The following is an 18,375-nucleotide window of genomic DNA, read 5'->3' as shown; positions in this document are numbered from 1 at the left end:
CTTAATTGAAAGGATTGCTGGTGGGAAGCCAAGTTCACCTACTTCTCACGTCAATTGACACACTTCCCACAGCAATAAACTTTCTGCCTTTCAAGTTACGGGAGCTAACCAGGTACGGATACATTTTATCGGTAAACCACCTAAAATCTAACCGCAAGCCACTTATTGAAGTGACTTGCGGTTACAGAGTCGAATGCTTGGAAATGGATACCCATACTTCAAACAGACCTCCCAGCGCCAGCCACACTTATTCAATCAGCGCTGGCTTCGGCGCTCACAACGCCATCTTGTGCCTAAAAACAATGTAGCATACTTTGCATTTATTTCTATTACAGCAGGCAGGGAGCAGCCTGCAAAATGGTGATAAAAGGCTGGGACAGGGGCATATACATTAGTGTCATGCATATACTTTTAACCCCTTCACTCCCAATACGTGTTGGGGTTAATCAGCTGGGTACAATACCTTTATTAAGGGCCTGATTAACCCCACTCTCGCCACAATCAAATTAGCAGGATGAATTTTTTATGTATCCACTGTCCCTCCTGACTGCCATGTAAATCTCCCCGCGCACTTAACTTTTAATTTACCTAAACCAGGGCTATGTCCAGCTATGCATTTATATTCAAGTTTCAAATAATAAAATCACATCAGTCTAAATGATTCCCTTCAAACCCTCTGCATACAAAAAATGAGAAAGCTACGACCTTCCTAACCCCAGTTACCGAGTTAATTGTGTGAGGGCTTTTTTGTGGCGTGTGGGTTGAAACATTGTTCCCGTCTGCGGTCGGGACCTCCAAGTAGCGATTCCCCGCCCAGATAGATAAACACAGACGTACTTCTTCAGTTGATCTTAATTGACTAACTACATCCTACATTGCTACACTTTAGTCCCACTTAGCTAACCGCAAGTCAAGTATTCACTTGACTCTGTGGTTTCGGCTTTTCCCTTCGCTTGTCTTGTTGTTAGCTAGTGATACAGTGTTGTAATTCCACTGCTCACCGCTAACCACAAGCATACTTAACCAATTAACTCCTTAAAACCCTGTTAGGAGGCCCTTATTCTTCATGGGCACATTTCAGACATTTTATAATAGCCCTAGACTGCAGAACTGACACTTCAAAACCACATTTGATAACTCAGGGGCACCTAGCCAGACAGACTGCCTTTAATTCATGGCAAAGGTACCCCTTCACCATCACACCCATATAATATGGGCATGCTTTAACACTATAGCAATAAATGGGAAAGCTAAAAAAAACAGGACCAAAATAAAACACAGTTTTACATAGAAAATAAAACCCCATTAAAAATGCCAAAAAAAAACAATTGATTGGCATGGTGGCACACCATGAGCTGCCACCATGCCAGGCAATATATAACCTGCCAATCACCAAAAGAAGCCTCAAATAAAAACCACATTCAATTTTTATCTTAAAAATGCCAAAAAAACAACAACAATTGATTGGCATGGTGGTATACCCATGCCCTGTGGGCATGAGATGAAACTATGCCAGGCAATATACATCCTGCAAAAAAATAAATACAGTACATGCATCAAATAAAAACCACATTGCATTCCCAGCCATAACACGAAAAAGCCTATAAACCAATTGATTGACACAGTACCACATCAATGCCCTGTGGGCATGGTCTGTCACTATGCTAGTCAATGGGCAACCTGTAAAAAAAATACATGCATGTGACGGTGAAGGGGTTAACCAGGCTCACTAATAAAGGTTAAGCCAACTTGGTTACCCCTGATCCGTATGTTGCGGTCCTAGAGTGTCAGTTCTTGGATGTAGATGTCAGAAATGCATTAATGTGACTGGGTGCAAATGATGCAACATTAAATATTTTTCTGTGTTTTGCCTTTCTTGGGGTGCTGGGACTAGGAGATTTCTAGGCTGTAAGTGTCAGGGTGGGTTTGCAGGAGAAAGTCTTCACAGAATGTGTCTATGTATCGGTGTTCCGGAGTTGTGGGATACCCCAAAAGCTGGAATCGAGTGAGATTCTTGGATGCAGCCAAGCACATTACTCCGGGCACCACCGTGCAATCAATAGTTATGTTTGGCTTTTTTTTGTTTTATGGCAATGCAATGTGGTTTTTAGTTAATGCATGTACTTTATTTATTTTTTGCAGGTTGCCCATTGCCAGGCATAGGGTGTGCCACTGTGCCAATCAATTGTTTTTTGGCATTTATAAGATTAAAATGGAATCTGTTTTTATTAGAGGATTCTTTTGGTGATTGTCAGGTTGTATATTGCATGGCGTGGTGGCAGCTCATGCCCAAAGGGCATGGGTATGCTACCGTGCCAATCAATAGTTTTTTTGACATTTTTAATGGGTTTTCATTTTCTTTGGTCTGTTCAGGAGACTCCCTGCTCACACACACTATGAATAAAAATAAAATGTAAGCAGCTTCATTACCTTAGCAGCTATCCGCTAAGGTAATGATTTTTTCTTTGGGGGGAGGGGTGTTTGATACTAGTATGAGGGAGCAGGGGGTCTTCTGAGCTGAACAAAGTTGATTTCAGCCTCGGGAACCCCCTACTTCCCGAGATACAGGCCCCATTATGGGGTGCCGGTATCTCCTTCAATGTTAAAATCCTATGGTCACGTGACCCACAGGATTTTAACATGGCGGGGATACCGGCACCCCATAATGGGGCCTGTATCTTAGGAAGTAGGGGGTTAATGGTAAAATTTAAATTACCCCCGCGATCGCCTGTTAGAGGAGCGTAGATGGAGCGACTGATTCAGCCTATCTCTTACTGCGCGTCTCTTACAGACAAGTAGACCCCGGTAGGATTCACACAGCCGGGACCCCTGCTGTGTTAATCCAATGGGCCATTTGTCTGTCATGGCAAAACTAGCGAGGATCACAGGCAGGTCTCGAAAACCAATTCTATAAATTGTCGGATAACGTCCGCTGCATCTGTATATAAATAAAGATATACACACAGTTCCTGTAGTTCTGGAAGTAATTTTTTTTTTTAACTATAAATATATATTCTCATTTGACATATTTAGGGTAATTGTTTCTTACCTAGAGACCTGAGGGTCTGGTAATTTTCCATCATCACATCCTTGTAAAGTTCCTTCTGTTCTTCTGTTAAATAATCCCACTCATTCTTGGAGAAGTAAATTGCAACTTTATCAAACTCAACGGGTTCCTGAAACAGAGAATTCTCCAATTGTTGTATTTTGGCAGGGGAACAAAATCATCAGGACCAGAGCTGCCTCTTTAATTTCTGAGAGCCTTTTAGTGTTCAAATAAGTATGTGGGATGCAAGAATATAAAGGCGACTTACTGTACAAATAAAATGGAGATATATTGGGGGAATCCTTGATGGAGAAGGATTTAGGAGTGCTTGCAGGCTTAGCAATAGTGCCCAAAGTCATGCAGTAGCTGCAAAGGCAAACAAGATCTTATCTTGCATCAAACGGGCAATGGATGGAAGGGAAGTAAACATAATTATGCCCCTTTACAAAGCATTAGTAAGACCACACATTGAATATGGAGTACAATTTTGGGCATCAATCCTAAGAAAAGACATTATGGAACTAGAGAGTGCAGAGAAGAGCCACCAAATTAATAAAGGGGATGGACAATCTAACTTATGAGGAGAGGCTAGCTAAATTAGATTTATTTACATTAGAAAAGAGGCGTCTAAGAGGGGATATGATATCTATATACAAATATATTTGGGGACAATACAAGGAGCTTTCAAAAGAACTATTCATCCCACGGGCAGTACAAAGGACTCAGGGCCATCCCTTAAGGTTGGAGGAAAGGAGATTTCACCAGCAACAAAGGAAAGGGTTCTTTACATTAAGGGCACTTAAAATGTGGTATTCATTACCCATGGAGACTGTGATGGCAGATAAAATAGATTTGTTCAAAAAAAGGTTGGACATCTTTTTAGATGGGAAAGGTATACAGGGATATACCAAATAAGTATACATGGGAAGGATGTTGATCCAGGGATTAATCCGATTGCCAATTCTTGGAGTCAGGAAGGAATTTATATCATTGGATATAATAGGATATCATTGAGATATCATTGGATGATATGACACTGGGGTTTTTTGTTTGCCTTCCTCTGGATCTAAATAAGTATAGATATAGGATAAAGTATCTGTTGTCTAAATTTAGCATAGGTTGAACTTGAAGGACCTATGTCTTTTTTCAACCTCATCTACTCTGTAACTATGTAACTATGACATGTGGCATATCTCAGACTGCAATCAGTACATCCCTGATATATTTATCTGTCCTTCTATTAGGGAAGCATCTTTTACAGCAGATTGCTAAAAAGTTATAATGTGATGCTAAAATATAAAGTAGTATCAACATCAAAATCAGTCTGTATAAAAGTTTTTAAATACTACCTAATGATTCATTGTAAATTGTGAAATTAAGATTATACAAATGGAAAATGCTGTCAAATGTGTTTTTACATTTTTGCTAAAATAAGAATAAATACAAACATGAAAAAATAGGTTACAGAGAAAAATAAATGGAAAGATAAAAAATATAAAACAGCAACATTTCTGTGCACTTTTGTTATCTCATTTCTAATTTTGATGGATAATTTGTACATTACAGATAAAATGATCCTGTTTATTAATGTGAAACATGTAATGTGACAAAGTGATGGTGAAAACAGGCGCTAATAGAATACTAGTGTTCACTAATAATAAAATGAATATATAATACACATATAATAGTGTTAAATTTAAAGTGACTAAAAATAGCGCAACTGTGAAAAAATATATATTAAAAGTTGTAACCCCCTGCTCAGACCCTCTGGAAGGGACTGTCTTGGCTGGTCCCAGATGATCGATACACTTTCTCTCAACCCAGGGGGAGCATGTGGGAAAAAACAACAAGAAAAACACACTAAGTGCAGACAATAAAGTACAATGGTGAAACTTGTATTTAAAGCTTGGCTCTTATGTGCTGCCTACTCACAAGATGTCAGTAGGGTAAAAGCAGTGACAGGATAAGTGGAATCTGATGAGTCTTTCTGGACACAGACAGGAAGCAGCTAGGACTTGGATATCAGGTGCAAATGTACATGGAGAGATAAAGAAAAACCTCCATGGTGCAGATCAATGGTATAAAGGTAATTTTATGAAATACTAAAAAATGTGCACTTACAAGGTTAAAATACAATATTAGCGTTTATCACTTAACAAGTGAATAGGAGTGTTAAAGATGGTTGCCGCAGCTCACCGCACCGCCGACATCCCGAAGTTGCTGTGTCACAGACTTTCCGTGGTTCCCTCTCCACCATGCAGTGTGGGGATCACCTCCAGCAGTATCTCCGGCGCGACACGTCCCTTCCGGTAGGCACGATCAGCTCCGTCGCGTCACTTCCGGTCCGGCACAGGATTGACAGCTCGCAGCACCAATCCTCTCACTTCCTAGGCGGGTCCACTCTACGCGTTTTGCCAATAGAATGGCTGGCTTCGAGCATACTCCTGACGAAGCCAGCCATTTTATTGGCGAAACGCGTAGAGTGGACCCGCCTAGGAAGTGAGAGGATTGTGCTGCGAGCTGTCAATCCTGTGCCGGACCGGAAGTGACGCGACGGAGCTGATCGTGCCTACCGGAAGGGACGTGTCGCGCCGGAGATACTGCTGGAGGTGATCCCCACACTGCATGGTGGAGAGGGAACCACGGAAAGTCTGTGACACAGCAACTTCGGGACGTCGGCGGTGCGGTGAGCTGCGGCAACCATCTTTAACACTCCTATTCACTTGTTAAGTGATAAACGCTAATATTGTATTTTAACCTTGTAAGTGCTCATTTTTTAGTATTTCATAAAATTACCTTTATACCATTGATCTGCACCATGGAGGTTTTTCTTTATCTCTCCATGTACATTTGCACCTGATATCCAAGTCCTAGCTGCTTCCTGTCTGTGTCCAGAAAGACTCATCAGATTCCACTTATCCTGTCACTGCTTTTACCCTACTGACATCTTGTGAGTAGGCAGCACATAAGAGCCAAGCTTTAAATACAAGTTTCACCATTGTACTTTATTGTCTGCACTTAGTGTGTTTTTCTTGTTGTTTTTTCCCACATGCTCCCCCTGGGTTGAGAGAAAGTGTATTAATGTGAAACACCCATCATTTTATGTAATTAATATTTAATTTGCAACAAAAAATATGTATATAATATTGAAACTATATTGTATTATAGGAAAATTAACATGAATCAAACAAAATCCTCATCAACTCTGTTGACCTTAGATGTCATCTCAAATTAAGCTGTCATGACAAACAGTGGATTGAGAACATCCCATATGGACAGTTCCATAGGATTAGAAGAACTGCACAGATGATAGTCTTTTTCAAGACCAAACAAAAATCCTAAAGAAAAGATTTATGGAGAGAAAATACGACCCAATTATCGTTGAGGGAGCAATAGATAAAGCTTCAGCATTAAGATAAAAAGACTTACTAGTAGTTAAGCCGGAAAAAAATAACGAGAAATTCAACGTCCCATTTGTGACAGGTTTTAACAAGGATGCAGAGAAGATTAGGAGAATCATTAGAAAACACTGGCACCTGGTACAGATGGATCCGATCCCAAAAGAACTAGCAGCCACAATGCCAAAAGTGATTTTTACTATGTGTGCGAACCTTAAGAACAGATTGGCACCAAGTCACTTTAAGAACAAACCAAAAGCCAACACACTAAATTGGCTACCACGACCGGTGGGGTTCTTCGGTTGCCATGGGTGTAAAGCGTGCACCCAGGCTTCCAAGGAGACAATACGTTTCAAACCCAATTCCACGGGGGTAGAATTGTAGGTCTACATATGTGGTTTACATCCTGGAGTGCCCATGTGGTCTCCAGTATGTCGGACGGACTTCAAGAGCCCTCTGTATCTGTGTGCTGGAGTACATGGGCAACATCCGGAGAAAATTGGCAACTCACAGCGTCTCCAGACATTTTGAGATGGCTCATGGAGCAAAACCGGACGGACTACGGTTCAGGGGTATAGAATGTATCCCCCAAGGACTTAGAGGAGGGGATAGATTAAATAAACTCAGTAGGGCAGAAATGTTTTGGATCTATAAACTCAAGACCATGACCCCATTGGGTCTGAATGTTGACATCGATCTGGGGGCATTTATTTAAATTAATTTGTTATGTTTCAAACGAATCTGCTTTTAATATATTTTGTCTGTTTTCTTTTAGGAAATGGACACACCACAATCGTCATATTATTTTTTCTAAGGCTTTTTAGCAGGTCGAATTAATCCAGTCTTGTTCTTTTAGTAAGAATATGTTATCTTGGTTATACATCATTTATTTGTACTGGTAACTGCATTGGAACATGTGTTTCCATTATTAGGACACTAGGTGGTGCTATTGATTTATTTGTAGTATATACCATCTGCATTGGTATATTAAGTGATTGTTAGACTCGGCAGAGAGTCTCGAATTTAATACTTGGTTAGATAGGAGGTTATTAGTAGTTTGGAAAGTTATTGGTGAATTTCTCTCATGGCAGCTATGAGGGTTGCCACTTAGATACATTCAATTGTGAGTGTGACAGGTTCCAGCCACCTTTTCTAAAGAGATGCACACTAGGGTCATGTAGTTATAGAACTTTTCTTCTCAGATAGGGTAGTATGTGTGAATGACTGTTATTTTAGTACAGTTTATACTGATTAGGACAGGTTTTAGCCAAGCCATACACGAGTTAAACATTATTGATGAGCTATGTGATTTCAGAACACCTTTATGATTCCAGATTTTTATGTATATGTGCTAAATAGGAGGACTGTAAACTAAATGAGCTGTGACGGTGTCCAGTACCAGCAACCTTTCATACGAGTTGAACACCAGGGAGGATCATCATAATAGCTTACATTTGATTGACCACTAGGGGTCACTCTCAATACTTACATTGGAGCCATAGAATATGGGTCTGTCTATTCCAGTACCATGGAGGTTCGGCTCAGCTTGATTTGCCTAATTACCAGCTGATGAGGATACAGAAGGGGTATAAATGACCCGTCAGAGACATCCGACTGTTAGAAGCCTGAAGAAGCTTTAGAACAAAGCGAAATGCGTTGCTCCATTCTTTTTGGACCTCTGGGGATACCGTAACCTGGAAGAGCAGCCCGTCTGTGCATTCCAGCCCTTGCATGTCAGGCGCCATCCGGACGCAGAGGGAGCACATGCTGCGAGGGGGACGTACTGAACGAACATTGGTGCGGTTGGCAGGAGGTTTCATTTACTTTTTATGTACTTTTAATGTTTATATTTTATTTTATTAAACTGGGACTTTTTTACACAAAGAGGTATCCAGCGTATTACTGCCCCGTAAGCCAAAGTGTGTTGTGACACTAAGGATTGCTCCACCATCACCTTAAAAGGCCTTCCTAGGTGCCTGGGCTCACACAAGCCCGTGTGAGTATCTTTACTATATTTACGCTGTTTCCGTCCACTCTCCCAACCTAGGGTACATCAGGTGAGCTGCATTGACTGTGGTTCGGATGAACTCATGTGCAGGCCTCAGGTGGTGAGGGAGTTCAGCTATATCCCCAGCTGGCCTGTACTCTAACCACACAGGTAGTATTACTCTCTGCAGTTGGTATCAGTGTTATTGTATCACTTTTTTCCTGCTTGCTTTTTTCCACACAACTCGGGGTGAGTTGTATACGGCTCTAGTACAGCACGAGCTGATCAGTATACAGTGACGCCACCCTTGATGTTGGGGACAAAGAGGCTAACCAGACGGAAGAGAGGCCGTTTGAAGTACATCAAGGGATCCCCCAAGTGGACAAGCGGTGATCTAGCCAGCTCATCATCAAGAGGACAAGGAAACCCAGATATACATGTGCTCACACAGGCCCGTGTGAGTATCAAATTATTTACTCAAATTATTAATTTATTCATTATTACACTTATCCCTGGTCATACTGTACCAGCGTTAGTGCATTGACAGTGGTTCATTAGGACCCTTGTGCACGTACTAGGTACTAGGTAATTCTGGCTATATGAAATAGCCAGTTTACCCTTTTCAGTGTCGGCTATTTTAATATTTAATATTTATTATTTGGTGATACTTATCCGCGCCCCCCTTGTTCTTTGTTTTTTGGTTTATTGTTTGGGGACGAGGAAAAGACCCAATTAGGGTTCGAGCTGCGGACAGTGGACCCCAGAGTCGTGCACGGGAATTGTGATTCATGTAGGGTCTTCTGATTGGGCTAATATATTTATATTACGCTATTATCAATAATTGTAGAGCGCCTAGGTAATTGTCGCTTTCCAATAGAGGACATGGACCTGGAGTATGCTGATGAGGACACCCTTCATGAAGGCAGGGGTAAGTAGAAAGTTTTATTTACTTTATTTATGCTGGCTGGCTAAGGTTTGATTTTGAATGGGCAAATGAGCTATTATCCATATCTGGATAATAGTAATTTTTCCCATTACTGTACTGTATGAGTTGGGGGGGGGGAGGTTGTTGTGGGTAGAGGAGGTGGGTAGTAGGGTTGTTGTTTTAATTTTTCTTTATTGGGGTTAGAGGGATTGGGTGAAGGGGGCAGTAGCCCCAAGGTTGGATGTTTAGGCCTACCGGGTGGTAGCGGGAGGAATTAAGGTAATGAAGGGGTTAACTCCACCCGCAACCCCCCCCACAAGGCCTTAACACCAACAAAGGGCCAAATACCACCTTCACCCACCCCCGCTACCAACAATAAACCGGCACTGGTGGTTAATCCGTTCATTTCCTTAGCGGTTAGGCGCTAAGATAATGAAGTTGCCTGTAAATGCATTTTTCCTACATCTGATTCATACCGGGGGGCCTCTGGTGCTGGTAATAATGTGTATCAGCTCCGGAGACACCCGGCATCAATCCTATGAATGTCAGGAATCGGCGTTCTCCGCGCTCCCCACACAGAGCACTCTCTTCCCATAGGGAGCCCCTGGACACACAACACAACTCTACCTTACCTTACCGGCCTCCACGGCTCCCCGCCCCTGCCGCTGTCGCGGGATCACTCCACTCGGCGATTCCTCTGCTCAGCACCGGGCGTGCCCACGCCCTCCTGTGCGCACACCTGCACCCTCCTCTGGCGCGGTCCACGCACCTACACGCGTTACGGAGCGCACTCATTCTGCACACTCTTCTTCCTGTCCCCCGGACCTCAGGCTCCGCCCCCGCACACCGCACGGGCATACTCAGGTTACCAACAAGACTCACCTGGCTTGTTATGCCTGCACCAATCTGCAGTGTCTCCCTGTAGCTCTTCCTATCCCGCCTCCGTTCCTGATTGGATCTCCCTCCTTTTTCTAGCTCCAATCTGCTCTCAGTCTTTGCTCGACATAGTCTCTGTATGGAAGTACTCCTGGATTCTCTTAGTGTTTTCTCAGGTTCAGACGCGGCTCGTACGATTACCTCCTCTAGCTCTCAATCTCAGCACTCCTTGGATAACGCACACTCTGGTTACCCCTTGAACACGGCTTGGACTACAACCTACCTCCACTCTCCACTCCCTGACCTCGGCAAGGCATTCTTCACTCTATCTCTTCAACTGGTACCGGCAAGTATTGTCTACATTATTACACCTGGCCTGGCAACACTTTATACCACACTCCGGACACGCTCCCTTTGCTGCGGGTGCGTGTATTACCACTTCCCCCTTCAGCTCAGGGGATGGGTCTGGTCTGTGGTCAGCACCGGCGTAACAATGAAGGAGAAATGCATTTTTTTCTGCCCCTCTCTCGGCGCCGCCTCTGGGGCTTCTTGGCAGCTTCAAGCCAATTTTTTCTGGTGAGAGGAATTTCAAAGTAAATTGCCATTCTAGAGCCTCGATAATCCTCGATAACCTTATCGAGGCTACTAGAATTGGACAAGTTTTGAAACTGGCGATAAGTGGTGTATCCCCGCTCACTTGGCTATTTGTTTTTAACGGCAAAAAAAATTGGTTGCTGGCAGCCTGCTATATTGGCAGCCCCTGTTCAAGAGCTTAAATAGCAGACAGTGACTTCCAGCCCTTGCCTGAGCATTACATATAGGTTTCCTTGTGTTTCTGGCCACCTTCGGTTCTAGTTCTTGAGCCTTCCTTGTTCGTGAGCCTTCCCTCTTCCTGTTGCTGTGCCTTGCCTGTGGCTGAGCCTTCCTTGTTCGTGAGCCATCCCTGTGGCTTCCCTTTTCCGGAGGCTAGCCTGTTGCTGTGGCTAGCCTGTTCATTTGAAATCCCTGTTGCTGACCCCAGACCGTGAACCCGACCTCGCTGTCTGCCGCCTGCCCTGACCCTTTGCCTGTTGTCTGGACTTTTCACCACTGCCGCCAGCACTGACCTCCTGCCTGCTTACCGACTACGGATACTCTAATAGGACTCTGTCCCGGGTCCCTGGTCAGTTTATTTGCATCCCTACCTCAGCCCTGCGGGTCCGCTTCCTGATCGGAGACGAGCACCGTCACAGCGCTGCCATCTACTGCACGTATTCCCTCACCTGCTGTCTGTAAATTTCCCAACATACCACTTAGATTGTAAGCTCTTCGTGGGCATGGATTTTCTTTCCTATTGTCTGACTTTGTTGTGCTTATGGTATTATAATTCCCGGTATTTTCAGTGCACAGTGCTGAGTACACTGATATACATACAACTAAAACTTAACAAGCAAACGTAATTAGTACAAGTTAATTGAAATGTAACATCAAATGTTGGCATTCTAACAAACAAGTCAAGCCAAATAACGCCCAATATACAGTAAATAAAATATCAAAATATGAATTGTATAAAGTGATATATATCTATACTCACCATCTGGAGCTGGTTCAGGAGCTGGAAGAAAATAGGACATGTTGTAGAAAGATTATCACAAACAGACTGACAAGAACTGTATCAGCTCCTGCCTTTTATACCATGACCTGATGTGTCCTGGTCCCTCCTCCACCTCCTCTGTCCAATAGGGAGCTCTTGTAAAGATCCCTGACCAATCAGAACATTGGAATTGTCCAAAATGATCTCCGCTCCCTACTCTGCTCTACTCTCTTACCCCTTCTCAGGGGTTTCCCTCCAAATAGACTTGTTTTCCTGAGTCTTCAACACAATTGTTTTGACTGAGAGATTTATTTAGCATAAGCAGAAGATTTAAAATCCTGATTTTTATCTAAGGGGTATAATAAAAACAATGTTCAACAAGCTTTTCAACACTCCTTGGAGATGAATAGATCTGATTTGTTACAATCTACTGAAAAGAAAAGGATTGGTAAAAATGACAATAAGGGAACTGATGACTCTCCACCATTGCTCATTACCACCTATAGCAAACATTCTAATTAAATACGATCAATCGGTGAGAAACATTGGGGTGTTTTACAGCTCGATGTTGATCTACAGAACTGCTCTAAAACCATTCCCAGATTTGTATACAGAAGGGCTAAAACAATTGGACATTACTTAACCCCTAGTTTATTCAAATCTCCTACTTTAATAACTGCAAACCCCACCACCTCTTGCAGGTTCCTATAAGGGTGGGAATTGCAGAACATGCAGACATGCAGCTCCTCTGACATTCATCAGATGTCAACATACAAAAACTAATTACAAAATTAAGACACACAACATGCAATACTCATTTTGTTATTTATAGGGTGAAGTGCGGATGTGGCAGTAGATACATTGGTAGGACTATTAAGAGTCTGAATTGCTGAACATCTTAGATCTATTAAGAAATATGATGATAAATATCCAGTTTCAAGTCCCTTCTCAAAATGTTTTTTGGGTTCTATAAATGCTTTCACATTCAGTGCATTAGAACATATCCTACCACCGATTAGAGGTGGCAATCGTGAGTCTACACAAAACTGTAGAGAGATGTTCTGGATATATACCCTGAGATCTCTTCACCCAATGTGTATGAATATTGATTGGGAGCTCAAACATTTTCTGACTTAGTTCTATACAGTATATGCTCCAATGTGTCTACTGCCGGAATTGCTGATGTTGTCTTTATTTCTCAAACTGTAGTAGGATATATAATCCTACAGGGATGCTGCAAAAATCTCATAAGACATATTCAGTAGATAAATCCACAATGTTTTAAAAAAACATCTTTAGCATATGTGCTTTATAGCTGGAACCAATAAACAGTAAGCTGTATTCAAGTCCAACAGTGTCCAAAATAGTATAAATAGCCTGTATACAGTGTTAAGTATTGCGTGGCATTAGGTGGTATATCGGTTTGTCTCTGGCCACTTGTTGTACTTCCGTTAACCTCCTCCGGTTAACCCATGTGTGCTTTGACCCCTATACCCCCTTCCTCCATATGTTGTATCCCCATAGAATAAGGGCTTACCGGAGTCCTCTCTGGCAACGGGGATGGGGTAGACCGTCTGTAGAGACCTCCGATGTCCTCGCAATAGGTCCCGACCACTGCCGTCACCTGATGGTGATGGATTACCTTCACTGCCTGGCTCCGTGCAGTCCTGCTGGATATATTAAGCGTAATATGCGTCTCCTTTGGTTTTCTCCTGACCGGGAGGGGATGTGGCCGTATGCTTCCGCTCTCATGCACCTGACGATGCGGCTCCCACCGCTGAATGTCTTCCTGTAATCTGTCCCCTCTGGGGCTCCGTAAGGGTCCTCCCTCCGTCTGTCCTCACCGTTCCTTGTGTTAAAGGGATATCCGCAAAACCACACTGGCTATGGACAAAAGTAGAGTTGAACGAGACCGTGTGAAGTAGATAGAGGTAGAAGGTAGAGCACTGCCAAAAAGGAGCAAAGGGCTGGGGCAAAAAATAACAACTATTTATTGGGCATATTAGCCAAAAGGACAGACACACAGATTAAAACTCTGACGCGTTTCCCGCCGTGGAGGTGCTTTATCAAAGAGTACTGAGGTTCCTTCAGTGTCTGATTATATAATGGTCAAAAGTAGGTGCACTCCCTTTGGTAATACAACCCAATTAGGTAATTAGGTAATTAATTATGCAACAGCTGCTGGTTGAAATCAGAAAGACAAAAGTCTATAATGCAAGGTGTCAAACAACTGACCATTATATAGAACCGAAAGAACCAAATGTTTACAAAAACATCAGATAACAATATAATAAAAAGACTAACAGATATATACATAAAGACAACATAGTTTCTAGATCAAAAAATCATAAACCTATTAGATACTTATATAATGAAAATATATTAAAATTAATAGGAAAATATATATATGCTAAAGAAATATATATATTAATAAAAAATCTTAATTATGATAATAATAATGAACAATTAATAAATAATAAACTATTTAAAAAGTTATGAAGTGAATGATAATAGACAAAGAAAACGGTGAATATATAAAAAATAAAAAAACTGTGAGAAATGAATATACATAAATTTAGATAAAAATATAAAATCAATAAAAATAAGTGAAATAGCAAGAAGTGTATGTATCCTCATAAGATAATCCAAATAACATAAGAAATATGAAATAAAAAAACCCTTATTACAAAAACTAATATATTATATAATAATCACCTTTACTGTATGTGTCATAAAAGATAAAAAATAGTAATAACCTATATAGTATAACAACAATTATAATGGTTACTGTATAATATGATAAACAGGTGACAAATCTATAAATCACAGTCTGTCTGGAACACCGGAGGCAAAAAAAAAAAAGAATAATATCTACTGTATAAAATGTATAGAACAATTTGAACAAGGCATCTAGTCAAATAGCAAAACATCAATGAAACGTGAAGTAAGAGAGATGTAGACATTCAAGGAATCAATGAATGAAATCAATACAAGGGAAAATAGGATTATGAAATTAAGTTATAAAAAATGCTTTAACTCCCAGTCGATGTTAATGACAGAAGGATACAATGTATCCAAACTGTACATCCAATACTGGATATGTGGTATACTCACATCCACGGACGCTCTGGTTTTCAATAGTTGTACTTCAATCTCGATAAAGTGCAGACAAGGCAGGAAACGCGTCGGAGGATTCACTTATTTGCCAGTATGTTTGGCTACAGGCCTATTTAAATAAATTATTTTTTACCGCTTCCAGCTCTACTTTTCTCTCAGTGATCAAACTCTAACCACCTTTTTTTTTCTCAAACCCCTACAGGATCATGATCGTATTATGGAATTCAGATTGATGATGTCAATATGCACAATAACCTTTATCTGATTTCATTATCCTTGTTCTAGTCATTGCTTATGTCCTCTATATGTATATTTTACAGGATTTCCTCTTGAGCCTGGTGCACAAAAATGACTATATGTTTTGTTTAAACATACAGGTAGTCCTCGTTATCGAACGTTTCACTTTACAACAAATGGCATATCCAAAACTTTACAATGCAATCCTAAGGGCCGTTTTTCGACGCCTGAATGCGTTATCTGACGCCTGAATGCGTCATCCAACGCTCACCGCCACTGATTTACATGGGACTCACTTTACAACGGTTTCACTATCCAACGCTACTTCCAGAACGGATACGGTTGGATAACAGAGGACTGCCTGTACAATGTATCTTTCTGTATGTCCTCAGTGTTATTATATATGTGTAACGGTTGTTCGTGTCTGGTCTGACCCCCCCAATCTCACATTGGCCCCTGTAGTCTATCCAGCCCCCATTACATGCGTGTGTCTGGTGGTGAACCTGTAGGCAACAGGACTCCTGATTCTCCCACATGGTGGTATTCGGGGATGTCAACCCAGACAGGCAACTGAGGTAGTGTGCATGAGTCCTACTTACATCACGTGCAGCGCCTCCACCTTATCAGGATCTATGCGTATGCAGGTAGAGGGACCTGATGAGGAACTCCTTCTTGGTGGTGCGGGCCCCTGTAGAGTAATTGCAGACTCACACCAGGGGGTTCTTGAACAAGCCATCTTTATTGTGCGTGGTGATAAGGGCCAGCTGCCCCTCACAGTCATCGTCTCAGCCGCACATTTTTCCGTGATCCCCTTTAAAAGGTACGCCCTCCCAATGGAGTGGGATTCCCTCTCCCCGCAGGGAGATCACCCCTGTGCCAGGTCCCTGGACACAGTTGGCCTTCTCTGGCTGGATATCGTATGGTGCCACTAGTTACTGCACTAGTGGGCACATTTGAACTTGCTGCTTCACCTTGTAACTTTAACCCGCAGCAATTACACAGTGCAACCTTTTTTCCTCTACTGCAGCTCTTCCTCAGCACTTCCTCTCAACTAACTTTTGGCAGTGTAGTGCCTTATATACCTCAGGAGGCAGGCACAGCTCTGATGTCACTAATTATGGACTCAGAGCATGTAGCCACTCCCATCCATACATAGGGCACCTCACCAAGGTGTGAGGGCAAACCTTCATTATTACTGCTGGCATTCCTGTAACTTACCAGGTTTTGCTGCCAGCAGGAGAGGTGACGGTAGACATTGTTATGCATGCCTACATAATCCCCCTGGTGAATTCCCACCGACCCGGCTGGGACCTAAATTTGGTGTACCTTTCTTCCAGGAACCACTGCAAAAGGAACACATCATTCAAAAATCAAAACAATGCTTTTCATGATTAGCTATAACACAGCGCTCACTGACCAGCCGGAGCGCTCAAGATTTCTTCTCACAGACCTCATGTGTTGACTCCCTAATAATAGTGACAAGGATCTGGCTTTTTCACCTCTCTGCCCGCCATGTCGGTGACTGTTACACTATATTCCCGGGGCAGGCCACGCTCTCCTCTATACACCACCTTATGCATATAGATGCTGCGCCCAATACTCCAGACTCGCATCAACTGGGATATCTTTTCCTCTGCCCAGGGCCCCTTAATGTCACCTCCCTTGACAACCATGTAGTATTCTATGTCTTCCCTGAGCCACCCATACCGGCGGTCCTCTATCTCCTGCATGAGGGGTTCGGGAACATAGGGGTATTCCAATCTATGGGAACGTTTATACTTGGCCACAATGGCCCGTTCTGCACTGCAGGCTCGCATCAACTTAGTACTGCCCACTCTCCCCGGCAACACCCATGACAGGGGTTCATCAGGATCCACCGGATCATCCAACCAATCCGGACCCATTGGTTCTATCAACCCTCGCCCAATTCTATACCACCTTTCCTGGAGTTCCCTTAGATGATCATCCTCCGTAAACTCCCCTTGGGCCCACCAATGATCTACTACCCCCTCCCGATCTAGGATAAACCGTGTCCTATCCATCCAGGGCACATATCCCTCAAACAAGGGGGCCCACTACCGGGTCTCCCTATTCTCCTCCCCGGACACCTCCTCTAGCTCTCCCTCTTCTAATACACCCCCAGAAGATATGCCCGACGTACACTCGGACGGTGCTTGAGTGTCCGTCCCCATTTTCTGGTTCCCAATAGTAACACTTACATTACTGGGACAGTCACTGGACACCGATACACGCCGTGTAATCCTCCCTCCTCCCACGGACCCATCATCAGAGGTCCCATAGTCCAGGCTCCCTGTCCGTTCATCGGACGTGACCCGTGAATCCCCTGACATCACTAAACTAGAAGAGGACCCAAATGTGAACGTGAAAGGGGCTGGGGCTTTAACTAGGGCCTTGGGTCTAGCTAGGGTCTGGGATTGGGGATAGGGCCGGGCCGTCGGTATCCGCAGGGCTGGGACCTGCTCCTCTCCACTACCTGGTCCGGTTCTGCCGCAGGGACTCTCCGTTTTTCCGGTCTCCCGACTCCTCGATCGTGGTGTCGAGCGGCCACTCCTCTTGGACTGGGGCATCCGACCTCCACTGTTTGAGCGAAGGGATGCGATCACTTCCCCCTCGGTTCTACTCAGTCTACCGGAAGCGATGTCTGGACACGCACGTGTCTCGTCGCCATCTTGGGTTGGGTCCCGAAGCGAGACCTCTTCCTCCACCAGGACATCCGGCAACTCCTTTTTCCTTCGTGGCACCGCCTGGGCCTGTCCTTCCTCCGCCACCACCACTTGGGAAGCCGAGGATAACCGGGGACTCTGCCTATCACTCCTAGGCGTTGGAGTGGATCTGCCGCCATCGGATCCGCTGGTCACCACGGCCGTGGGACTTCGCCGTGGTATGGGCGACACTCGGTTCCGCTCCTCGCCAACACAGGTAAGTGGCACTCGTTTAATAGTACTGCTGCTGTGGTACGCTGGTGGTCGCGCCGTAACGGCAATAATGTGGAGGGACTCCTCGTCCGAGGACTCCAGTTTGGCATTAGGCCGGGGCATTCCGCTTGGTGATTTGTGGTGCGGGCCCTTCTTATCACTATGTCGGTAATCGGTTTTCTCGGCCGGCTCTGTTTTAATGACTGGAGCTGATCCCTTTTCGCCGGGACCCATAGTCTCCCTCCACAGCGCACTGGAAAGTTCCGCCGCCATCAAAGCG

The 18,375-nt window shown here is 43.5% G+C and overlaps 1 protein-coding gene across 1 annotated transcript in view; it reads right to left on the bottom strand.

Annotated features, from left to right (window-relative positions):
- Window positions 1-18,375, bottom strand: part of LOC142471214 (uncharacterized) — a 56,827-nt gene that overhangs the window by 6,847 nt on the left and 31,605 nt on the right. The window contains 3 exon segments of the mRNA XM_075578010.1: window positions 3,050-3,176; window positions 11,806-11,826; window positions 13,343-13,689. Coding sequence (XP_075434125.1) covers window positions 3,050-3,176; window positions 11,806-11,808 — 130 coding nt within the window. The 5' untranslated portion in view covers window positions 11,809-11,826; window positions 13,343-13,689.

The sequence above is a fragment of the Ascaphus truei genome, chromosome 20 (assembly GCF_040206685.1).
Source record: "Ascaphus truei isolate aAscTru1 chromosome 20, aAscTru1.hap1, whole genome shotgun sequence".
In the NCBI taxonomy this organism is placed as follows: domain Eukaryota; kingdom Metazoa; phylum Chordata; class Amphibia; order Anura; family Ascaphidae; genus Ascaphus; species Ascaphus truei.
Note: the sequence above shows the minus strand (reverse complement) of the source record. Positions and strands in the feature narration are given on the sequence as shown.